This window comes from Hyperolius riggenbachi, chromosome 6 (assembly GCF_040937935.1).
Source record: "Hyperolius riggenbachi isolate aHypRig1 chromosome 6, aHypRig1.pri, whole genome shotgun sequence".
Lineage (NCBI taxonomy): Eukaryota > Metazoa > Chordata > Amphibia > Anura > Hyperoliidae > Hyperolius > Hyperolius riggenbachi.
Genome location: NC_090651.1, coordinates 23887455 through 23913793, shown reverse-complemented (window position 1 = coordinate 23913793; position 26339 = coordinate 23887455). Strand labels below are relative to the sequence as shown.

The 26339-nt window shown below is 46.7% G+C and overlaps 1 protein-coding gene across 1 annotated transcript in view; it reads right to left on the bottom strand.

Annotated features, from left to right (window-relative positions):
* Positions 1-633: 633 nt before the first annotated feature.
* LOC137522377 (cytochrome P450 4A5-like) overlaps positions 634-26339 on the bottom strand; it is a 52182-nt gene continuing 26476 nt past the window's right edge. Inside the window, exons 7-13 of the mRNA XM_068242423.1 lie at positions 25987-26138; positions 21649-21749; positions 17372-17562; positions 13669-13802; positions 6227-6291; positions 4219-4301; positions 634-1678 (exon numbers count right to left, since the gene is read on the bottom strand). Coding sequence (XP_068098524.1) covers positions 1510-1678; positions 4219-4301; positions 6227-6291; positions 13669-13802; positions 17372-17562; positions 21649-21749; positions 25987-26138 — 895 coding nt within the window. The 3' untranslated portion in view covers positions 634-1509. The remainder of the gene's footprint in view (positions 1679-4218; positions 4302-6226; positions 6292-13668; positions 13803-17371; positions 17563-21648; positions 21750-25986; positions 26139-26339) is intronic.

Here is a 26339-nt window from a genome sequence, read left to right as displayed (position 1 = left end):
ACTGTCTAATACAATAAATCGGAAGGTTGATCAATATAGTAAAATTGCATTGTTAATAAGCATCTTTAACCACTTCAGTCTTCAGTAGTTTTCACTTTATGCATTTGAGCAATTTTCACCTCCCATTCATTAGCCTATAACTTTATCACTACTTATCACAATGAACTGATATATATCTTGTTTTTTCTGCCACCAATTAGGCTTTCTTTGGGTGGTACATTTTTCTGAGAGCTACTTTACTGTAAATGCATTTTAACTGGCAGTATAAGGAAAAAAACAGAAAAAAATCATTATTTCTCAGTTTTCGGCCATTATAATTTTAAAATAATACATGCCTCCATAATTAAAACTCACGTATTGTATTTGCCTAATAGTCCCGGGAATCACACCGTTTAAATTATGTCCCTATCATAATGTATGGCGACAATATTTTATTTGGAAATAAAAGTGCATTTTTTTCGTTTTGCATCCATCATTATTTACAAGCTTATAATAATAATAATAAAAAAAAAGAAATATTTCATCTTTACATGGATATTTAAAAAGTTTAGACCCTTAAGTAAATATTATGTGTTTCTTTATTGTAATGTTTTTTTTTTTTTTATATATTGTTAAACATTTTATTTGGGTATTTTTGGGAGGGTGGGATGTAAATAGTAATTTTTTAATGTAAATATGTGTTTATTTTATTTTTTATTTTTTTACACGTAGATGTAGTTTTACTTTTTGGCCCTTGAGTTTGTTTACATGACGTCACTGTAAGTGTAACATGTACGCTTAGAGGGACATAGGGGGACGTAGGAGGCAGAAAAAGCAAGGCTTCCGAGAGAAGCTAAAAGTATAAGGCCCAGTTAGAGTTTAAAAATGGTCTGTTCCCGGATTGGAAGGGAATGGATCGGAATGGATGCGAACGGATCCAATGTTAACCTATGGATCCGCTCATATCTGTCCGGTCCGAACGCATCCGTTCCGCTGCCTGCAAGTTTCCTCCTGCAGCAATTTTTCCGGACCATTAAGCCCAGCGGAAGGGAAACGGAAGCTGAAGCGCTGCATTGGGGGCAATGAGAGAACGGAACTTTTCTTCCCACTAGTGAAGAAGCAGACCATTCTATCCAGCAAAATTCACTTTGCTGATGGGGGTCTGGGGGGAGGGGGATATGGGGAAACGGAATGGAAGCAGCTAAAGCAAACAGTGTGAAAACGGATCCAATCGACCGGTAACCAGATTCGTTTTCATGGATCGGTTTGTCTCTTAACAAAAGTGTGAACCAGGCCTTAGAGGTAGAGGATCAGTAGGACAGCCAGGCATCTGGTATTGCTTAAAAGGAAATAAATATGGCAGCCTCCATAGCCCTCTCACTTCAGTTGTCCTTTAAACAAAACGAGGCAACCAAATGCTAGAAAGGGTACAAATCCTGCATCTGTAGGTAAGAACACATAATATAACACTGTAGATAAATCACACAAATTACATGATGTTTCTGTATCTTATTGCATCTGATTTTTTTTCTAAGGTAATTTCTTCAGATACACGTGAACGCCATTCAGAGAGCGCAGAATCAGCTGGGGGATTATCTTCGGCTCGTTGGTGGGGTCTGAGCGGAGGTCAAATCTCTTTAGCGTCAGCGCTAGGGTGACTTTCATCTCATGCATGGCGAAGTTCTGTCCGATGCAGTTTCTGGGGAGTAACGTGTGTGGTTAATTATAAGTTTTACTTACTATTTATTTACATAGCCATAGCCCCCAATGGTCCCGTTTTCGTCAGGACGGTCCCGATTTTGGGGGGCCCTCCCGCTATCCTGCGCTGCCCCCCCCTGGTCCCGGCCGCTGGGGAGAGAGGGGGAAGAAAACAGATCGAGGCTGTAAATCTTACCATTGCCTCTCCGCACCGGGATCTCATCTGGTCTTCTCGGTTTCCTGTGACGTCACAGGAAGCAGGAAGCCGAGAAGACCAGATGAGATCCTGGTACGCACGGAGAGGCAATAGTAAGATTTACAGCCCGCTCCACTGCGCATTTTTTACTCTGCAGGCGGGGGGGGGGGGGGGACACTGGGGGCACATTAGGAGGGAGGGAAGGAAAAATGTAATGGCTGCGGCCATCCATGCCGCATCCCCGGGCTGGTGCCTCGATCGTTTTTTTCCCTTCTCTGCTTACCCACGGCCACCCTCACCCTCCTCCCCACCCACTGGCACCCTCACCCTCCTCCCCACCCACTGGCACCCTCCTCTCCACCCACTGGCACCCTCACGCGCCTCCCCACCCACTGGCACCCTCACCCTCCTCCCCACCCACTGGCACCCTCCTCTCCACCCACTGGCACCCTCATGCGCCTCCCCTTTCGGGAGTAATTAATATTATTTATTAATTAAAAATATTTATTTAAAAACCGTTTGGGTGGGCGTGACTAGGGGGTGTGGCCAGGGGTGTGGCCTAAGTGTCCCACTTTCTATAAGTCAAATGTTAGGAGGTATGACATAGCACCAACATTCTCTGGGGTGCTGCACAGAATACAATACAGACAATAGTGGGGGGCTATGAATACATAGTATCGGCAGCCGGTTCGAATCTCACCCAGGGCATGATCTGCATGAAGTTTGTATGTTCTCCTTGTGTCTTCGTATGTTTCCTCCGAGCAGTCTGGTCCCCCCCCCCCCACCCCAAAAACATGCAGATAAGTTAATTGGCTTCCCCCTAAAACTGGCCCTAAACTACAATACACATATGACTATGGTAGGGATTCAGGGGCGTAACTAGAAATCACCGGGCCCCTGCTCAGGGTCGTTTTGGGGGGCAGGAGGGGTCGCAGCATGAGAGGAAAGCATTGGCCACACATCGGCGGGGACACTCCCCTCACCTCGGGCTCTCCTCTCAGCCCTCCCCCTCCAGCATCAATCAGTGGCAGCAGGCAGAGGGCAGAAACACATACCTCCATCCACCACAAAGGTCCAATCTCTAAGTGCCTCACTACTTCCTGTTTAAACAGGAAGTAGCGTCAGACACTTAGAGAGCGGAACCTCCGGCGCATGGAACACATGGAGGTATGTGTCCCTGCTCGCCGTCTGCTGCCACTGATTGATGCTGGAGGGGAGGGCTGAGGGGAGAGCCCAAGGTGGGGGGGGGGGGTGTCCCTCTCCCTCCTTCCTGCCAATGTGTGGCCAATGCTTTCCCCTCATGCTCTGACCCCTCCTGCCCCCCAAAACTGCCCTGAGCAGGCCCCAGAGGGGCTCACAATCGAACCCCTATGCTAGCGTAACAATAGGGGCTGCTAGCCTTGCATCCGTGGGCCGGTGCTCTGGGCCTTGCCCCCCCCCCCCCCCCACAATGGATGCAAGGCATACAGCCCCTATAGTTATGCTAGTGTAGGGAAGGGATTCGATTGTGAGCTCCTCTGCGGGACAGTTAAGTCACAAGACAATATGCTCTGTACAGCGCTGCGTAAGATGTTAGTGCTATTTACAGTAGATAGTAAATAATAATAATAGTCCACGCACAGTACAATCACAATTTCTAGCAACAGAAGTAGTACATAGTTCCATAGTTGGGTTGGAAAAAGACGTATGTCCATCGAGTTCAACCAGTAAATACAACAGGTACAACACTAGCCTGCACCCTCATAGATGTCAGTTAATCCAGAGGAAGGCGAAGAACCTTTACAAGGCTTGTTAGAGAAAAGAGAAAATATTCCTTCTCGAACTCCAGATGGCAATCAGATAAAATCCCTGCATCAACACCACTGGGCATTAGCTAGTAATTATAGCCATAGGGCTTGATTCAGAAAACGGTGCTAACCTAGTTAGCACGTCTAAAGACCTTGGGCGGGTTAAGTAGGGTACTAACTAGGTTAGCACCGTTTTGTAAATCAACTCGCAAAGTCCAGCGCGCAAAACTTTGCGTGCGCACTATGCGACGTTAAGGTCGCACCCCATGCGAACTTATAGGCGCATCAGGTGCGCCATTATCGCACACACCGCGCTGTGTGCGCGCAAAGTTTTGCATGCCGGACTTTGCGCACGAGTTGATTTTATCACGACCTAACTGAGTTTAGGCGTGATAGAGGGCTTTTCACAAACGTGCTAACAGTTAGCACTGCTTCCTGAATCAAGCCCAAAGAGCCATAGATGCATCTATGGCCTACTTCGTATTTGAATGTGACCCCCACCCCCGCATAGAGTATGGATGCACTGTCTGACATGAGACGCTCTGGTAAGAGTCATACCTGGATCCAGCAGAGAAGGGGATGAAGGCGTACGAGTGTCTGCTAGACGTGTTCTCCGGGGAAAATCTGTACGGGTCAAATACCTGAAAACAGAATAATAAAATGTTGTCACTAATACCTATTCTATTTATTGCATTTCAAGAGTCATTATGTTGCCTCCTATCTAAACAATATTCTTTGCTCCTCTTCTCCTCTGTTTTGTGAGATCTCTGAGTTTACTCGCAGGGATCTGAAACCGGATCTGGAGCTGGATCATACACAAGGCAACTTAGGCAGGTGTCTAGGGCCTGGTGGGTGTCCAGGGGGGCCTCGCTGGCACCTTTTCTGACTCCTTTTCTCCATCTTGTTTTACTAAAGAAGCCAGGGAGAGCAAAATCTGCTATCTTGCGTAGGGCATTTCACATTAATCCTTCCTTGATCTGGACTCAATGTCTTGAATGACAGTTCTGGGCCAAGTTCTGTATGCATAGCACAATGTTTTGTCCACGATATTCTTGCAATCCTGGAGTTCTACATGATTAAAAATAATCCTAATTGCCTTTGCATTTAGAAAAACAGAGATGGTCATGTGACCACCGCTGCTCTGTCTTATTTTGTAAAAGTGCTATCATCATATAAGGGAGGCGTGGCTAGTTTGTCGCTCACCATCCCTCCCAGTCAGGATGCAAGAGGGGGCGTAGCCAGCATCAAACTCAGCCCTGTCTAACTGGATTCTATGGATAGGGGTGGGAAGACATAGTGGTTCGTATGCCCTCATCATCAATAGGGAACAACAAGTAGTGCCACTGTTTGCTTTTAACATAAAAATACCTAGGGGCCATTTTTAAAAAGTTAGCAATAACCCTTTAAAGGGCCATTATCGCGAAAAAAGAATCAGTTAAAATCTGACAGAATCGACAGGTTTGGGGCTAATCCATCTCTTCATGGGGGATTCTCGGGTTTTCTTTGTTTTCAACAGCATTTCCTGAACAGCAGTTGCAAAGTCTAACTGACAAAATAGTGTGCGAGTGATTAGGGAGGCTGGCTGGTATCTTACTATTTTGGCAGTTAAACTTCTGTTCAGGAAATGCTGTTGAAAACAAAGAAAACCCTGAGATTCCCCCATGAAGAAAAACCTGTCGGTTCTGTAAGATTTTAACTGCCTACTTTTCCCGCGATAGTGGTCCTTTTTTTAATGAAGAACTATGCATACAGTAGGACAGAGCCGAGACAAGGTCCTCCAGCACCCAAGGCTGAGACACCAAAGTGCGCCCCTCCATCCCTCCCACCCCAGCCATCACACACTGATTGCTATTAGACTAAGAGGTGCCCCAGGGCCCCCAACACCTTCATCTCTAGTTGTCTGTCTTGCAGGCACTGCCATGTACCCCCTTTTCTTATTTCTCTCTTCTTCAAACACAATATGGAATGATAGCTTAAAGTGGACCCAAATTAAAAATACAAGATTTCAGAAATAAAATCTATTTTATAAATTATAATAATAAATAGCAGCCTTTTTTCAACTGCATGATGACAAATCTAAAATATTTTACATTTATTAGAGGAACCCCTCCCTTCCTTTCAAATTGCCGGGATTTTTCCGGCAAACTGGTGGAGTCGATGGTGTCTGGCAATGGAGGAATTGCTAATGGCTGCCCCCAGTATAACCCTAGCTATGAAAAGAGAAGGATGAAAAGCATGCACTGAAATGATCATAGGTTTGAAGGAGTGTTTATTTATCTTTGTATGTGTCAGAGTGGTGCAACTAAATATTTTTTATTAAAAAAATGTTTGGTTTGGGTCCGCTTTAATGAGTTGTGCTCCTACACTGCGCCCTGAAGCTGGAGCCTCTCTTGCCTCTGCCTTTGCCCAGCCCGGCAGTAGGAGACTGCTTGTAAAATGAGTACATTTCACCCAGTATGATTTTGAACCGATGCGTTAATTATTATGTGATAAAATGATCAAATTGTTAGAAGCAGATTGAACACTTTAACAAGAAGTTAAAAAAGATGAATGAAATAACAGTTACCTCTGGCTCCTCCCAGACACTCGGGCATCTGTTTATGCAGTATATGCTCAGCAGCACTGTAGTGCCTGTCAGATACAAATAAAAATATATTTTTTTTAAATCAGGAGCTATTAAAGGTACCCTGTCTACCCTGACTAACAGTACAATCTCCCGATCTGATCATCAATCTGTCGGAAATGATCATTTGAGCCCATAAACATGGAGAAGGTCATGCAATCAGATGCAATCAGTAGGATCAATCAGCAAAACGTATCAACGGAACAAGTAATACATTAACCGTTTGTTATCGATTGGCACCATCAACCTAATCTGATCGAGTGGTTGAGCGTCCAAGAGATTGGCCCTTTTATTGTTTCATTGCTGAGCCGATATTCTTTTATTCTTTTTGCATTCATTTTCTCGAAAATAATGTTGAATTCGACTTTCGAGTGAAAACGCCATTGAAAATCTTTTCGTAATAAGCTTGGGATTTTTCATAAATTTTTCAAACAAGAATTAAACAAATATTTGTGTTTTTGCGGTAAAAAGAACGTTTGACCGGGTTATCATGGTAAAAATAAAAATGTTTGTGTTTTCAAGAATTTTCAACATATTGCTAAAATATCTTGACATCGAAAATACCATTTTGGATGCAAAAAAAATTTAATTTTTTGGAGCGACACTGCTGAGCAGTACATTATTTCTCTAGCATGAAAATCTCCCTCAACCAAGGAGGGAACTTTGCTTAAAGTGAACCTGTGACGAGGGTAGAAAAAAGTTTTATACATACCTGGGGCTTCCTCCAGCTCTCTCTGCGCAGATCGCTCCCTCGCCGCAGTCTAAAACTTCCTAGATCATCCGATATCAGCTCCATTCTCTGCAGCCAGTCGGGCGTACTGGGTGCAGTGGCATAGCTAAGGAGCTGTGGGCCCTTATGCAACTTTTACACTTGACCCCCCCCCCACTGGCATAACAATAGGGCCTGCAGCCCCTGCTCCCGTGGGGGCCATTTTGGGGGGCTGGAGGGGTCGCAGCATGAAGAGAGAGCTTGGTGGCACGTTGGTGGGGAGGGGGGACTTCCCCCCCCCCCCCCTCCCTCACCTCGGGCTCTCCCCTCTGCGCTCTCCCCTCCAGCATCAATACGTTTGTGGAGCGGCGGGCAGCGGCAGATACATACCTTCCGTGCGTTCCAGCTTGGAATATTTATACAGGAAGTCGCAGAGACTAGAGAGAGGAACGTCCACGCTGGAGCGCACGGAAGGTATGTATCTGCCGTTGCCCGCTGCTGCACAGACAAACGTATTGATGCAGGAGGGGAGCGCAGAGGGGAGAGCCCGAGGTGAGGGAGGGGGGGACCGTCCCCCCTCCCCACCGACGTGCCACCAAGCTCTCCCCTCATGCTGCAACCCCTGCTGCCCCCCAAAACGGTCCCGAGCGGGCCCCAGGGGGGGCCCACACAGAATTTCTGCAGGGGGGCCCGGTGGGACCTAGTTATGCCCCTGGGCTCCCCCAAGCACTCTATACATAACAATTGATACGGCCCACCAAAACTTGCCAAGGACAACCACAGTGTCAGAGGTGCAAGAAGGGGATGGGGAACAGTTTGTTAATGATTACCACTATTCAAAGTATATATAGAAGTGATTATTACCAGCACAGGACTCATAGAGAGCTAATACTGCAGTTGAGGGAGGGCCCATCTGACCCAAGGGCCCCAATGCAGTCGCTACCTCTGCCCCCCATTGCTACGCCCCTGACAGCGGGCACACTACTGCGCAGGTGCAGAACACTCTCAGCCACGGAAGCAAGATGGGGCAGCACGCTTGGCCGCACTGCGCCTGCTCCAACTCGCCCCGACCGGCCGCGGAGAACATGGCTGCTACGGGAGAATCTAGGAGGCTTTAGACCGGGCGGTGTGAAATTCGTGATCATTGAGGCAGGGAACACACTTGACTTTCAGTTTTCCGCGCACGTTTTTCTGCATACTTTTTCTGCACACTAAGTGTGTTTCCATGCAGGAAAACGCGCGCGTTTTTTCACAGCAGCTGATGTAATTGATACAGAAAACTGCCAAAATGTGCAGAATCAGGATGCAGAATGTCAGTTTTTTTTCTGCGCGCGAACAACACAGTAAGTGTGTACTAGCATATTGATTAACACGAGTTCTCAGTTTTTCTGTGCAGAAAAGGCGTACGAAAACAGTCAAGTGTGTTCCCTGCCTCAATTACGTGATTGGGGGTATCCGAGCATCTGGTTCCATCATTAGTTGTAAATGATCTCTCTGCACTTCTTAAAGTGAGCCAGAGATGAGGGGAAATAAAAGTTTTATACATACCTGGGGCTTCCTCCAGCCCCCCCCCCCCCCCCCCCACACACACACACACGCAGATCTCTCCCTTGCCACGGTCTAAAGCCTGCTAAATCGTCCGATATTAGCCCCGTTCTCCGAGGCCAGACGGGCGTATTGCGGGTGCACTACTGGGCAGGAGCTCCCTTACATGCTTGAAACACCAAATGTGCCAGATATATTAAGAAAAACAGTGTGAACAAGAAGAAAAAAAATTCAAAAAGACCTTGTAGTTTTTCAGAAAATAGATTTTAAAGTTTAAAAGGAAAAAAGTATACATCTAAATGCAGTAAATGGCAGTTAATATAGTCATTTACCGCATTTAAATGTATACTTTATTCCTTTGAAACTTTAAAATCGATTTTCTCAAAAATTATAAGGTCTTTTTAAAAAAAAATGTTCTTCTTGTTCCCACTGTTCCTCAACAGATCTGGCAAATTTGATGTTTCTAGCATGTAAGGAGGCTTTGCTATTAACCGCTAAAGTCGGTGGGTTTTTAATCACGAATACTGACTAGTGATCACGAGTTGGGTAACGAGTGCAATCACGAGTGCACTCCTGATCGGCATTTGTGATGGAGAGCCAATTACGACCTCCTGATCACAAAAAAACAGCTTGCGATCACGAGTTACTGATGAGCACCACTGGAAGGAACATTTCTAAAGCAATAATTTCAAGTAGAGGTCTTCGAACACTGTTCTTAGAGCCCTTTCCCATGAGAGCATTACCTCATGCGGTAATGCTGAAAACAGCAGACTTTACCGACCACTTAGCACGTGACAATTAAAAATGGCGCACAGCGCCAGGGGAATGAAAAGGGCGCCTCATACACTTACATTATATAACGCTATTTAGCGTTATAAGTGTTAAAAAATGGCGCAGGCAGTGGACCTTACACTTATAACGCTAAATAGCGTTATAAGTGTTCACAAATGCAGAGGGAGGAGAGAGGCAGCGGGGCTCGGGGCAGAGAGAGGCAGCGGGGCTCGGGGCAGAGAGAGGCAGCGGGGCTCGGGGCAGAGAGAGGCAGCGGGGCTCGGGGCAGAGAGAGGCAGCGGGGCTCGGGGCAGAGAGAGGCAGCGGGGCTCGGGGCAGAGAGAGGCAGCGGGGCTCGGGGCAGAGAGAGGCAGCGGGGTCAGGGCTGAGAGAGGCAGCGGGGTCAGGGCTGAGAGAGGCAGCGGGGCTCGGGGCAGAGAGAGGCAGCGGGGGTCGGGTTAGGTCGGGGCAGAGAGAGGCAGCGGGGCACTGGAGGGCAAAGGCATCAGGGGTGGATGTGTGCAGAGACATACATTACCTTGTCCTGGGCAGCCGATCGCTCCTTCCCTCCGCTCCTGCACTGCTTCCATGTGTTTGCTGTAGTCCTGCAGCCGGCCAATCACCATATAGCTTCAGTCTCCGCATGGTGATTGGCCGGCTGCAGGACTACAGCAAACACATGGAAGCAGTGCAGGAGCGGAGGGAAGGAGCGATCGGCTGCCCAGGACAAGGTAATGTATGTCTCTGCACACATCCACCCCTGATGCCTTTGCCCTCCAGTGCCCCGCTGCCTCTCTCAGCCCAGACCCCCGCTGCCTCTCTCTCTCTGCCCAGACCCCCGCTGCCTCTCTCTGCCCAGACCCCCGCTGCCTCTCTCAGCCCAGACCCCCGCTGCCTCTCTCTGCCCTGACCCCAGCTGCCTCTCAGCCCTGACCCCCGCTGCCTCTCTCTGCCCAGACCCCCGCTGCCTCTCTCAGCCCAGACCCCCGCTGCCTCTCTCTGCCCTGACCCCAGCTGCCTCTCAGCCCTGACCCCCGCTGCCTCTCTCTGCCCCGACCCCCGCTGCCTTTACTAGCAGCCCCTGTGTGTTTTTTCATGGTGCACCGCTCTGCAATAAATGTATCATAAAACGCTATTTACTGTTTTAATGTATTTACATTAAAACGGTAAATATCGTTTTATGATACATTTATCGGCAGAACGGTGCGTCATTTTTCTCCCTGCGCCATTTTCAGATGGACCCACTTAGCAAAATGTCAATTCATAAAGGCTGTTACCGCATGAAAAGCTGACATTACCGACCAGGGAGCTAAATTACCGACTTGGCTGCAGTTACCGACAACACATGTCAGTAAATTGTCAGCAAATGTCAATTCATAAAGCCTTGAACATGCGGTAAGCCTGGCGGTAGTTACCGACACCTCTGGTGAGGTCTTAACAAGTTACCGACAGCTCTGACAGCTCTGATTAATGCAAAGTGCAGAGATCCGAAAGTCTGTTTGATTCATCTGTGGAGAGAGCCAGAGAGCCGTCTGTGTGAATCATTTCAGCAGGCAGGGAAAGACAGTGTGACTCATCTGTCTGAGTCATCAGTGGAAAGAGCCGGCTGTGTGAGTAATTTCTGCAGGCAGGGAAAGACTGTGTGACTCATCTGTCTGAGTCATCAGTGGGAGAGCCAGAAAGAGCCGTCTGTGTGATTCATTTCTGCAGGGCAAAGAGGGAATCGAGACACTGCTCTGCTCTACCGCTCAATGGGCTGCGGTAATTTACCGACCTCCAAGGGCAGCTGGGGAAATCTTTATGAATTAGCACACAGACCGGGAAAATACCGAGTGCGGTATTTTCCCGACAAGATTTTGTTTATCGCACTGCTGTTTATGAATCGAGGCCTTAGTGTGGTGGCTGCCATCCTCACACATGGCATGCAGCCTTTTTGCAGCAAACGATGACTCGTGTGGTGATAAGAGGCTACCATTCTGCTGCATCTAAAGGTGCCCATACACCTACTTGATTTACCGCGGATAGACAGCAGATTCGATCACTGTGATCGAATCTGCTGTGAAATCGATGCGCAAACACTGACCGATCGACCGATTTCCGTCCAAAATCGATCGGTCCCGTTGATCTGTCCACGTGGAAAATTTCACTCGGTCGCCGGCGGGTCAGGAGTGCGTCAATAGCAGCGTTCGAATGTCCGACGACCGACGCTAGCGGCAATACATTACCTGTTCCGGCGGCGCATGTCCCCGCCGCCCCTTCTCCGCGCTGGGCTCCAGCTGGCTTCACTTACTTCCTGTCGGGGGAAGTCTAAACAGTAGAGAGCCCTCAGGAAGTAAAGTGAAGCTGAAGCCCAGAGCAGAGAAGAGACAGTGGAGACCGGGGGACTCGCGCCAGCCGGATCGGGTAATGTATGCAGGGGGGCGGCGGCAGCGACAGCTTCACAGAGTGTGAATCGATTTCCTAGTGAAATCGATTCAAAATCTGTTTGCAGTGCAGACAGCCAATAGATCCCTCTTTGATCAGATCACAAAGGAATCTATCCGCTGGTCGATCTGGTGGCAATCGACCAGTGTATGGCTGCCTTAACAGTGGCTGGATGGTGTACTGGTTAAGGGCTCTGCCTCTGACATGGGAGACCTGGGTTCGAATCTCGGCTCTGCCTGTTCAGTAAGCCAGTAATTCAGTAAGGAGTTCATTGGGCAAGACTCCCTAACACTGCTACTGCCTACTGAGTGCGCTCTAGTGGCTGCCTCGCAAGCGCTTTGAGTCCGACAGGAGAAAGGCGCTATACAAATACTGCCATTATTATTATAATATAGAGTAATACATACTGGTAAAGGGATAATTGTAGGTAAGTATACTCACAAACCGGGGTTACCTCCAAGGTAACCACTGATAATGCAGATGGTGAGATTAGACCTGTCTCCACTCAGGATTAAGAAGTCGCTCTCTGGAAAAAAGGGGGTAATCACCCCTCCACCAGGGGTGGACTCAGTTGAGGTATAGAGTATACAGAGGCACCAGTAGAATAAAATACTCTAAAATTTCTAAAAATGCTGAGGGGGCAGTGGTGGACTTACCTCCCAAAAGCAGACACACGTACCGTTAATTTCAAAACATAATAATAAATAAAAATAATATATTGGCATACTCCAAAGCAGGTTGCAGCGCGTTTTGCAGGTTTAACCCCGATTTGACCCAGCACTGCTATATACTAATATTTTTATTGCCTGATGAAGCAGGGTTAAACCTGCGAAACACGTTTTGGAGTATGCCAATAAATTATTTAATGTTTTGAAATTGACGGTACTTGTGTCTGCTTCGGGAGGTAAGTCCACCACTGCCCCCTCAGTATTTTTAGAAATGTTAGAGTATTTTATTCTACTGGTCGCCTCTGTTAACTCTATACCTCAACTGCAGCCAGAAGGCGCTTGTAGCCAATGGGTTGGAGGCTGAATTGCCCAACAAGTACGCAGTTTAACCTCCAATCGGAGCTGGATCATCCACAAGGCAATTCTAGGCAGTTGCCTAGGGCCTGCAGAGAGTCTAGAGGGCCTGATTGATGCTAGGATGCTATGGAGGCTGCCATATTTATTTCCTTTTAAACAATCCCAGTTTCCCTGCAGCCCTGCCGATCTATTTGGCTGCAGTTATGTCTGAAACCCACACCAGACACAAGCATGCAGCTAATCTTGTCAGATCTGGCAATAATGTCAGAAACACCTGATGTGCTGCATGCTTGTTCAGGGGCTATGGCTAGAAGTATTAAAGGCAGAGGGTCAGCAGGATAGCCAGGCGACTGGTATTGCTTAAAAGGAAACAAATATGGCAGCCTCCACATCACTGTCATTACAATTGTCCTTTAATCCTTTTCTTCCTTTCCGTGGATAAGGGGCCTTCGTTTACCATCTGGATATGCGCAGGATAACAGCTTCTATTGTATGTGCTTGGGAGTGGTGGATCAGGTCATTTGGGTGCAGGGATCGACAGGGATCTGATAGATGCTCGGGTTAATTACAGATATTTGGGCTCCCGCGGGAAGTTAAGCGCCCGATTATGGTTAGTAGCATTGATGGTTGTAGCCGAGCGGCTTACAACTTGCGGTCATTTGAGGACTGGGTTTAGGAGGTGCGGCACGGGGGGATGGAGTGGGGAGGGGACCCTAAATCTACTACTTTGCCTAGGGCCTCATTTTACCACCCCTCACCCAACTCAAGCAATGCCGCCGCAATTCGTACATCTGGGGAAGAGATGACATACCGGTATCTTATTATGAAGACATTGAATAGATATAGATACTTCTGCCCCCCCCCCCATTGTAAAACATTTTAATTATAGGAATACTTAGAGAAGGACTGACCTTTAGGCAAGCTCCGCCCATCGGGGAAGGTGATTGGTGACATGAGTTCTCGAACCACGCCTGGTGCTGGAGGGTAAAGACGCAAGGCCTCCTTAATACACATGGTGCAGTATGGCATCTTTCCCAGATCCTCCCTGGTCAAACACAAGGTGGGGGTATGCATATCGATTAGTTAGTAAAGAATGTGTGCACTCAGGGGCATAACAATAGACCCTGCAAGGGATGCAGCTGCAGGGGGGCCCAGGAGCCAAAGGGGGCCCTGTCCTGAGAGACAGACAACTAAAGGCAAGGAGAGAAAAACATTTCTGCTCTGCACCATTGTTCTAATGACTGCATGTGCTCAGCCACTGTTAAGGAATCGTACAAAGTTTTACAGACAAAGATTTGTAGACAGTCTCTATTTAGTGTGCATCAGGTTCTTGGTGGGAGGAGGCTCCATCCAAAGTTTTGCAGGGGGGCCCAGTGATTTCTAATTACGCCCCTGTGTGCCTTCACACGCACAAGAACTTTGGGAGCCGGTAGCAGCTATTCTATGGGGAAATGCAAAACTTCTAAACAAAATGTGAAAAATGTAAACAAAATTATTTTGGTATATATGCGATTTCCATCCGTACGAGACCTGGGCCTCTGTGGCCTTTCCTTAAATCAAGCTCTAATCAGCTGTACAGGGAGTGCAGAATTATTAGGCAAATGAGTATTTTGACCACATCATCCTCTTTATGCATGTTGTCTTACTCCAAGCTGTATAGGCTCGAAAGCCTACTACCAATTAAGCATATTGGGTGATGTGCATCTCTGTAATGAGAAGGGTTGTGGTCTAATGACATCAACACCCTATATCAAGTGTGCATAATTATTAGGCAACTTCTTTTCCTTTGGCAAAATGGGTCAAAAGAAGGACTTGACAGGCTTAGAAAAGTCAAAAATAGTGAGATATTTTGCAAAGGGATGCAGCACTCTTAAAATTGCAAAGCTTCTGAAGCGTGATCATCGAACAATCAAGCGTTTCATTCAAAATAGTCAACAGGGTCGCAAGAAGCGTTTGGAAAAACCAAGGCGCAAAATAACTGCCCATGAACTGAGAAGTCAAGCGTGCAGCTGCCAAGATGCCACTTGCCACCAGTTTGGCCATATTTCAGAGCTGCAACATCACTGGAGTGCCCAAAAGCACAAGGTGTGCAATACTCAGAGACATGGCCAAGGTAAGAAAGGCTGAAAGACGACCACCACTGAACAAGACACACAAGCTGAAACGTCAAGACTGGGCCAAGAAATATCTCAAGACTGATTTTTCTAAGGTTTTATAGACTGATGAAATGAGAGTGAGTCTTGATGGGCCAGATGGATGGGCCCGTGGCTGGATTGGTAAAGGGCAGAGAGCTCCAGTCCGACTCAGACACCAACAAGGTGGTGGTGGAGTACTGGTTTGGGCTGGTATCATCAAAGATGAGCTTGGGGGGCCTTTTCGAGTTGAGGATGGAGTCAAGCTCAACTCCCAGTCCTACTGACAGTTTCTGGAAGACACCTTCTTCAAGCAGTGGTACAGGAAGAAGTCTGCATCCTTCAAGAAAAACATGATTTTCATGCAGGACAATGCTCCATCACACGCGTCCAAGTACTCCACAGCGTGGCTGGCAAGAAAGGGTATAAAAGAAGAAAAACTAATGACATGGCCTCCTTGTTCACCAGATCTGAACGCCATTGAGAACCTGTGGTCCATCATAAAATGTGAGATTTACAAGGAGGGAAAACAGTACACCTCTCTGAACAGTGTCTGGGAGGCTGTGGTTGCTGCTGCACGCAATGTTGATGGTGAACAGATCAAAACACTGACAGAATCCATGGATGGCAGGCTTTTGAGTGTCCTTGCAAAGAAAGATGGCTATATTGGTCACTGATTTGTTTTTGTTTTGTTTTTGAATGTCAGAAATGTATATTTGTGAATGTTAAGATGTTATATTGGTTTCACTGGTAAAAATAAATAATTGAAATGGGTATACTGTATACCGTATATACTCGCATATAAGCCGAATTTTCGACCCCAAAAATGTGCTCAAAAGTCCCCCCTTCGGCTTATATGCGAGTCATGTACTTGGTCCACACATCCCAGCTGTTTCCATGCCCGCAGATGGCATCTGCGGTAATAATAACTGTCCCGCGGGCATGCTGTTGCTACACTAGAGCAGAGTGGAGAGAGAAGCATGTTGTGCGCACTGGGGATCCCCGCTGTGCCCTGTGTCTGTGCCTGCCCCCCCTCGCAACATGGTGTTGAGTGTGCAGCTATAGGATAACTGACCTGTGTCCCCGTTGCGGCAGGAGGAGGGATTGAAGCATACCGTGCGCACTACGGAACTCTGTGCCCTGTATCTGTGCCCGATTGCGGCAATGAGATAACTGACCTGTGTCCCCGTTGGCAGGAGCAGGGATTGAAGCATACCGTGCGCACTACGGAACCCCGCTGTGTTGGGTGTCTGTGCTCGCCCCCTCGTGATATGATGTGGAGCATGTAGCAATAGGACGGCTGACCAGTGTCCCCCCATTGTCGCAGGAGCGGAGCGGAGAGCAACAACATCACGTGTTTCGCCAGGGATCCCCGTACCTCTCTGATGGGCTGGCCGTGTCTCATATCTATGACGCCATCTAGTGGCGTCTTGAGGCACAATAACAGAGACGCACGGAGAAACTAAAGAGGGATTCTCGGCACTCCATTGCTCTCTCCACCGCAACCATCACAACGGGGACACAGGTCAGTCATCCTATTGCCCCACACACCGAGCACAGTGGGGATCCCCAGTACACACGGTATGCTTCTATCTCTGCTTCTGTCACAACGGGGCCAGTTATCCTATTGTCACATGCCACACATCATGTTGCAAGGGCAGACACAGGGCACGGGATCCACAGCACCGCATGGCATGCTTCTCTCCCCACTCTGCTCCACTGTAGCCACACGGGACACAGGTCAGTTGTCTGACGCGCTCCACACCCCACACCATGTTGCAAGGGGGGCTGCCTGGCATAGACACTGACACAGAACACAGCAGGGGTACCAGTGCTGCAAGGCATGCTTCTCTCACTATTTACACTGTCCTGATTAATTAAGGTGAAGAGCTGCAGAAAGATTAGCTAGGAGTTCAAAATAAATACTTCCCCAAACAGGCAATGACTGATTAAAAGCTGCTGCCCTCTCTATGTATCAGGAGGATCTTTACTACCTGAGCCTGCATCATAACTTTGCCTTATGGCATCTGTTCCCCTGCTATTTACATCATCTGGCTATTTATGCTGTGCCCCTTGACTATTTACCCTATACTGGGGAGGGGGCTATACTGGGGAGGAGGCTTATATGCGAGTCAATGCCTGATTTCTGAGGTAAAAGTTGGGGGGTTGGCTTATATGCAGGTCGTCTTATATGCGAGTATATACGGTATTTGTTTTTTGTTAAGTTGCTTAATAATTATGCACAGTAATAGTCACCTGCACACACAGATATCCCCCTAAAATAGCTAAAACTAAAAACTACTTTCAAAAATATTCTGCTTTGATATTAATTAGTTTTTTGGGTTCATTGAGAACATGGTTGTTGTTTAATAATAAAATTATTCCTCAAAAATACAACTTGCCTAATAATTCTACACTCCCTGTATGTCATGTAAACTGGTATCTTTTTTTCTTTTAAATTAACTGAAGTGAACATTCTCACCATTGCACAGTGTCTCGGTCTCCGAGGACCTCTCTGATCTCCTCCCGGCATTTCTCCTGGTGTTCCGGGTATTTGGCCATACAGTATAACATCCAGGTGATCCCGCTGGCCGTTGTATCGTGTCCCCCAAACATGAAGGTGTCCACCTCCGCCCTCAGGTCCTCGTCAGATAGACCCCGGCCGTTCTCATCCTGGAGTTCAAAAAACATACACTAGCAAGATGTGCAACTTTTTAGAAAAACCAAAAGCGAGTTTAAAGGAAAGCGGTAACAAGAGGGATATGGAGGCTGCCATATTTATTTCCTTTTAAACAGTACCAGTTGCCTGGATGTCCTACTGATACTCTGCCTCTAAGGCCCCGTTCACATTACAAAACGCGGATGGCCATGCGTGCGGAACGCAACGCATGCGAACGCACGCCATCTGCGTTTGTGTGCGTTGCGTGGCTGATCCCATCACTGAAAAGCGAGTGGGACAGCCACGTGTTTTTGCAAAAAATGTGTGCAGCATGCGTTCCTGGACCGCACAGGTCCGGAATGCATGCAGTGTGAACATCAGAACATCAGACAGTGCACTCTATGCACTGTCTGATGTCGTGCGTGTCTGCCTCCCGCACGCGTTTCCAAAACGCGGCTGGAAACGCGCGCAGTGTGAATGGGGCCTAATACTCTAAGGCCCTGTTCAGACTATGTACGTTTGCAGAACGCATAGAAGTGCAAAGAAAACGCAAGCTGAAAAACGCATGCGTTTGTATGCGTTTTTCATGCGTTTTCCATTGCGTTTTTCACACAGGAAACAGAAAAGAATTATGGGAACCGCAGAGGGAAATGTACGCTAAAAACACAATGGCTACGCGTTTTTGCTACGCGTCCATTCATTGCATCCGTTTCTGTGCGTGACGCACAGAACTGCGTGCAGCAATGCGGATGAGAAACATATGCGTCTCATACGCTTACATGTGAACGAGGACATTAGAAAACATTAGTAGCCGTTTCTATGCGCAAAGTCTGCCCGTACGCGTTGTGAAAAAACGGCTAGGAACGCACATAGGGCCTGATTCACAAAGCGGTGCTAACAGTTAGCACGCTGGTGAAAAGCCCTTTATCATGCCTAAACTCAGTTTAGGCATGATAAGTTTAGGTGTGATAAGTTTAGGTGTGATAAGTTTAGACGGCAGGGGTCGCATCCCCTATTGTTACGCCAGTGTATTAGAGGTAGAGGATCAGCAAAATAGCTAGGCAACTGGTATTGCTTAAAAGGAAATAAATATGGCAACCTCCATACCCCTCTCGCTTCAGTTGTTCAGGTAACCAGAGACAAAATAAAAATGTAGAAACCATAAGACTGGGGCTTAAGGTACACTTTAAAATCACAATTATGTTTGTGGTGTTCATTTAGCTCCCACACAGAGTAATGATGACTTATTGAACGTTTCATTACTGTCCTGTTATTGGGAATGTTTGTACAGCCACACAGAATCTTATGGCTTCCAATTAGCTTTCAGGAGAGCTGCAGTGTTACTGCACAGATAAAGCACAGGTTTATTAAACTTTGCAATGACAAAAATTAAAAAGTGAAGATAGGCAAGTTCTAAGTTGGGAATATAAAAAAAAAAAATCAAAAAAAAAAAAATCACAATTTATTTTGTCAAAATACTATATTTTCACAAATTATTTGAGAAAGTGTAAGGATGCAAATGGCCTTTCCTGTGGGTTTGCAAAAACACATTCATGCGAGACGAATGTCATTTTATCGCCTCACAAAATTATATTCACGTGAAACCGAATGCCACAAACAAGCTGCGCCTCTTCCCCCAACTTTTCCCAGACTTGGTAGAGAAGGATGCCCTGAAATCAAGTTAGAAATCGCACATAGTGCTAAGTACTGCTAAGACAAGCTATACACCAGGCGCGTTCCTAACATTCTAAGAGATCAAAAACTTTTATGCACTCCAGCTGAAAGATGGGTGTGGCTATGCACCGGAATGTGGGTGTGGTCATGGGTGGAGCCAAATTTACATGAACTTAACAGCGGTCTAAGTAGGCCTGCCCATTTTTCCAATTTATTTCTTAATTTGCTACATTTCGTTGCTTCTAATTAGTACTGCTGTAATGTGTATTTATGGCCACTTATCGCTAGGGGGCAGTGTGAGACAATAACAAAGAACTTCTGCTTTCAGTTTCTTTATCCTCTGCTAGCAAAGAGAGAACAAAGCATTCCAAAAATTTACAGCATGAGTTCTGCCCGCTGAGGTCAAAAGCGGTGCACTATCACAAACAAGATAATTGCTTTGAAGCTGCTAATGGGTTAACAGATTAGTGGCCCTGACTGTGGAACACAGGGCAGCACGTCTCAGCAGTTTTTCCCTCTTTTGTGATTGGCGTCAGCGTACCTCCAAGAGAATTCTGTTAGTGGTGGGGGCCATGTCTTTTGCACACAGCTGAGGCTAACTCATGATGTCATTTCTGCACTTTACTTTTTTTTATTTTCTCCTCCAATCGCTGAGTCACCTCAGCCTTGCTTGTAAACACAAGTGAGCAGAGGATCGCGTTTCAGATAGGCAGCTAGACAGGGAAATAAATGGTAGAGAAGGAATATGTTATAGATAAAAAGAACCCCCAGCATGCAACTGTTTGGCACTGACTACTAAAGGAGCCAGTGCCCCTAAAGTATGTGATAACGCCAAACTATAACAGCAGAAAAGGTTTTTTGAACGTTTTGAATGCAGAATTAGCAAATTTATCACTTAATACACTCCAGTTGCTGTTGAAATTTGATTTTTATGGTGACAATCCCACTTTAAAGCACACCTGACCTGAGAGGGATATAGAGGCTGCCATATTTATTTCCTTTTAAAGGGAACTTTAACTGAGAGGGAATTGGATGTTTCCTTTTAAACAATACCAGTTGCCTGGCAGTCCTGCTGATCTCTTTGGCTGCAGTAGTGGCTGAATCACACACCTGAAACAAGCATGCAGCTAATCCAGTCTGACTTCAGTCAGAGCACCTGATCTGCATGCTTGTTCAGGGGCTGTGGCTGAAAGTATTAGAGACACAGGATACGAGAAATCCATATCCTTCTCAGTTTGCTTCTCTTTAAGCAATGCACATTGCCTGGCTTAGCTGCTGATCCTCTGCCTCTAATGCATCTAGCCTTATACCCTGAACAAGCATGCATCAGATCAGGTGCTGAAGACTGAAGTGTGACTGGATTAGCTGCATGCTTGTTTCAGGTGTGTGATTCAGACACTACTGGTGCCAATGAGATCAGCAGGATAGCCAGGCAACTGGTGCTGTTTAAAATGAAATACCGTAAATATGGCAGCCTTCATATGTCTTTCACTTCAGTTGTCCTTTAAAACTCTTGTCGTGTGCATGAAATAAGGGCGTGCAGAAAAAGAGGGCGCGGCTGGATAACAAATTGGCGCAGGTGGATAATGAAATCTCAATAACAATAAACATTAATGAAATTAAATACAATAACGTTGCAAGTGTCTAAAACGATCATATACTTCAAAAACTTTAATGCTCTAGTGTTGAAAACAATATTTATCCTGCGCCCTTTTCTCTGTTTTGGGCGCCATATTAAAGCGGACCCAAACCAAACATTTTTTTAATTCAATATATTTAGCTGCACCACTCTGACACATACAAAGATAAATAAACACTCCTTCAAGCCTATGAGCATTTCAGTGCATGCTTTTCACCCTTCTCTTTTCATAACTAGAGTTATACAGGTGGCAGCCATTACTTCTGAGCTTAGTAGGAGGTTTTAGATAATGGGTGTATTTGTCATCAGCTACCCTCCCTCACAGGGGCGTCATCTATGTGAAATCTCACACAAGCTGAGATCACCTCCCCTGTGACATCATCAGTAGAAGCCTATGTTTGGTTTTATCTCCTCCACCAGTCTGCCGGATTCTGTCCAGACAATATGAAAGGAAGGGAGGGGTTCCTCCAATAAATGTAAAATATTTTATATTTGTCATCATGCAGCTGAAAAAAGGCTGCTATTTATTATTATAATTTAGAAAATAGATTTTATTTCTGAAATCTTGTATTTTTAGTTTGGGTCCACTTTAATGGTAAATGCATTAGAGTCTAAGACGGCGCCCAAATCGTCCATTAGCCGGCGGCACCCTTTTTTCCTGCTACCCTCTTGTCTATATGTTTATTTGACCAAGGAGGGTTTTGAAAAGCTGATTGTACATGAAACTGGTAAGATAGCTCAACCAAGATTGTATGGTGTATGGCCAGCATTAGCTAGGTTTTAGTACCTTGGCAAATAGGAGAATGTCAAGAAAGTCTAGATGTCTCTTTTGCTGTATCTTCTCCAGCTCTGATTCCTGAGACTCTTTCCGCTGTTTAACCACCTTTTCTGCTTAAAAAAGACAGAATGGCAGTTATCTCAACTAAGATACAGCTTGATGGAAGTGCATGTTGCGTGTTTTGCCATTTACGTACAGTAGTGTACCATATACAAGTAACAGTGCGTTACACACAGAGAGCCAGGTGAGCTATTTGCACAATGCCCATTGGGTACTTTGCTTAAAGTGGACCTTAAAGAGAAACTCCAACCTAGAATTGAACTTTATCCCAATCAGTAGCTGATACCCCCTTTTACATGAGAAATATAATGATTTTCACAAACAGACCATCAGGGGGCGCTATATGACTGATTTTGTGCTGAAACCCCTCCCACAAGAAGCTCTGAGTACCGCGGTATTCTGGGCAAACTGCCACAATGTAACAATGTTCACAGACAGGAAATGGCTGTTTACAGCTGTCTCTAACAGCCAAAACAGCTAGGAGCAGCTACATAACCTGCCCACAGTAAAAATGTCACCATGTAATACATGTCAGAATGTGAATCTGGGAGAGGAAAGATTTTACAATGAGCAAACACTGACTAAATCATTTATACATAATTATGGTAAAAAATGAAGCACTTTTTTACTACATTATTTTCACTTTAAGTCTAAAAAAAATGAGTTTTACTCACCTGGGGCTTCCCTCAGCCCCCTGCAGCTGTCCGGTGCCCTCGTAGCCTCGCTCCAATCCTTCTGTCCCCGCCGGCGGCTACTTTCGGTTTCGGCGTCAGACTGGGAACGCGAGTGATTTTCCGCGTTCCCAGCCGCAATTTCAGCATAGAGGTCGCTATTGCGGCTGGGAACGCGAAGAATCACTCGCGTTCCCAGCCTGATGGCAGCTGTCGCCGAAACCGGAAGTAGCCGCTGGGACAGGAGGATCGGAGCGACTCTACGTGGGCACCGGACAGCTACAGGGGGCTAAGGGAAGCCCCAGGTGAGTAAAACTCATTTTTTTTTTTTTTAGACTTAAGGATCACTTTAACCTTCTGCCGCCCGCGTCACGCCAGTGGGCGTGGCCGCAGCGGCAGCCCCAGGACCGCCTAACGCCAATTGGCGTAAAGTCCTGGGGCTCTGTTTTGCATGAGATCGTGCGCATGGTGCGCGCGCATCTCCTGCTTGGGGGGCGGAGCTCCGCCCCACCTTCAGTCTCCGAGCGGCTATTGCCGCTCGGGAGACTGTTAGACGGCGATCACGCCGTCTATTTACTAGGTGCAGCGCTGCGATGAGCAGCAGCGCTGCACTGGGGACAGCCGTGTGACACGGCTGTCCCCATGGGGGACAAGAGAGCGATCGGCTCTCATAGGCAGAAGCCTATGACAGTCGATCGCCATAATTGGCTGGCTGTGGGGAGGGAGGGAGGGAGGGAAGAAATTTAAAGAAACAGGGTTTTTTAAAGGAAAACGACAAACAATAATATTTATTTTAAAAAAAATAAACATGGGGGGAGCGATCAGACCCCACCAACAGAGAGCTCTGTTGGTGGGGAGAAAAGGGGGTGGGATCACTTCTGTGCTGAGTTGTGCGGCCCTGCAGCTTGGCCTTAAAGCTGCAGTGGCCAATTTTGCTAAAAATGGCCTGGTCACTAGGGGGGTTTAGCCCTGCAGTCCTCAAGTGGTTAAAGTGAACCTCAACTGAAGTTAGGTCGCATTCACAGTGGTCAAAAAAGGGAGCACAAAAATGTGGCGCGTGTCTTTGCATCACTTTGTCACATAGCCCACAAAAGATAGTGGGTGGGGCCAACCCTAAAAATAAGTCAGAAAAAGTAGCACCAAAATAAGACACAAGTTTCAATATACTGAATGAGATGGGACAATACAACAAAATTCATGTATTTAAAAATCGCGTATGCGAAGCGGTATTGGCTATAAATTGCAGCTGCAGACTTATGCCAGGCATATAATGTAATGGGGGCAGCAAGTACCATCCACACACCATACATTCGGCGCAGTGATACCGGTGCCAGAAACCAGAAAAAATACAGGTTGGGGGCCCCTTTAAAGGAACGTGTCGCACTATGCAAAAAATTCAATGTCCGTGGGAGATGAAAAAAAAAATTTCATAAGTTATATGCAAATGATGTAGACACTAAAAGGAATGATCTCACCAGTCTTGATGGTCGGCGCTGTCTGCAAATGTCCAGTAAGTATGACCCAGGGGATAAGATACGTGTGGCTGCACGTCTGATGTAAAGGCAGTACAAAGTTTTCCAGCCTCATGGACCCTGCACTTTTTCGCCAGCTTGCTAGGTAAGCTCTACTGCTGTGCATAAACAGTATCCAGCAGGAGCGGCCAGCCGGCCAGAAGCAGCGGCGATAAGCGGGGACGACAGGGATGGCTGGGAGCAGTGGGACGCCAGGCTCTGTGAATGGCTGCGCGTGTACGGACGGCCCGTCAAACACGCCGCTTAGCTCCGCCCAACTACGTTTCACGTCACGCTATGATGCTTCTTCACAGTGGGACGTTATGGTCATGCGTTATAAAGTCTTATAACAGCTTACCGCACTGCAATGCTAATCCATTCTGCCGTTCACCGCGCAAAGTTAGTTGCGTTAAAAATGTTGTGTTGTGGTAACTCACTGCTTGCAGTGCGTTACCTCTTAACACAGACACCATGCGACTTTAACGTTGCATTACAACGCAGCGTCCCACTGTGAATATGCCCTAAAGAAAAAGAGTTTCACTTACCTGGGGCTTCTACCAACCCCCTGCAGCCGTCCTGAAGCCCCTGCAGATCCTTAAAGGACCACTATCGCGAAAAAGTAGGCAGTTAAAATCGGACAGAACCGTCAGGTTTTGGGCCAATCCATCTCCTCATGGAGGATTTTCAGGGTTTTGTTTGTTTTCAACAGCATTTCCTGAATAGCAGTTGAACTGCCAAAATAGTAAAGCTGGCCACTAACGGTCCAACTTCTAGCGAAAAATCGTTCGAGCGATCAGAAATTCTGATCGGATGGGTTGTAAATAATCTCCATTTGTGGACACAATCGATTATGAATGAGTGAAAAAAATGTCACCCGAATGAATTTTCGTCGAACGAAAATTTGGATTTTCTTGGTGGTCGTGATAGATAGGAAATATTGATTGGTTAGTTGATGGTGTAGTGAACGATTTTTCGTCCGATCAGAATTTCTGATCGATCGAACGATTTTTCGCTAGAAATTGGACCGTTAGTGGCCAGCTTAAGATACCAGCCAGCCTACCTACTCACTTGCACACTATTTTGTCAGTTACACTTTGCAACTGCTGTTCAGGAAATGCTCTTGAAAACAAAGAAAACCCTGAAAATCCCCCATGAGGAGATGGACTGTCCCAAATCCTGTTGGTTCAGGCAGATTTTAACTGCCTACTTTTTTCGAGATAGTGGTCCTCCGTTCTCCTGCCGCTGCTTAGTTTCGTCTTCTGCCGACAGTCGGCAGGCCACTGCCCCCTTATGGCCCTGGCCGCACTCATTCTTGTACGTATTCACGTCCGCGAGAGCGTTTTGCACAGGCGTAGTAAGAGGAAACCTCGTGCTGCACCTGCGCAGGACGCTCCTGCTGAAGGGAATGCAAACAAGGATGCGCGCGGCCAGGGCCCCGCAGGCACAATGGCCCACCGACTGTCAGTCGGCAAAAAATGAAAGTAAGCTGCGGCGGTGGGACGGAGGATCGTTAAGGACTGGCAGGGGCAGCAGGACGGCTGCAGGGGGCTGGTAGAAGCCCCAGGTAAGTGAAACTCCTGCTTTACTTTATTTGAGGTTCACTTTAAAGGACAACCGAGGTGACCTGATGACACAGACATGTGTATGTACAGTGCCAAGCACAGACATTCAAATAACTAGGCTGTGTTCCTTTTTTCTTTCTCTGCCTTTCTCTGTTTAAATCAGGTAAGCAAGTGACAGTTTCTATCCGGGTCACACTGCATCAGACTATAGCATAACCCTCACTGATAAATAATTACAGCCATAAAACACTTTCCTGTCAGTAAATGGCTTCCGATAGCAGGAAAGAGATAAAAATTCATAGATTTGAGCTCTAGCATGCTTCAACGAAGGTGTAATTTCTTCTTTGGTGCCCAATAGCGAATATTTTGCATGACCTCGTATGGGGTGCCCAAATAGTCCAATAGCCCCAGGTGCCCAAATTTCCCTTTTGGCCACACTACAGACCATTGATGGTGTCATTACCTGCAGCTCATAGGAAGCACGTACGTATGCACACCCACAAAAACACGCATGCACAATAATAACTGATAAGCCACACCCACCTGTGTGCCCATGCGCTATCCTTAGCGCCCTGCGCATGCGGAATCCATGAGGGCTCAGACTGAAGATCAGATCACTGTGATAAGGAAATGTGCGAATTCTGACATCCACCAGGTGAGAGAGCTTATAGACAGCCTTAATGTACTCATTCTCACTGTATAAAAACACAAAAGGAGACAAATGAACTTTTATTTATAGTAAGTCGGAAACTCATTTAAAGAGTACCCACATTATAAATGACAAGTTGCCAAGATATATTAAATCACACATAATAAAATCTCCCCTTCAGTGTCCATATTCCACATATGGTCTTGAGATTCCCACCCTCTGTCTGAAAACGAGCCCAAGCTATTGT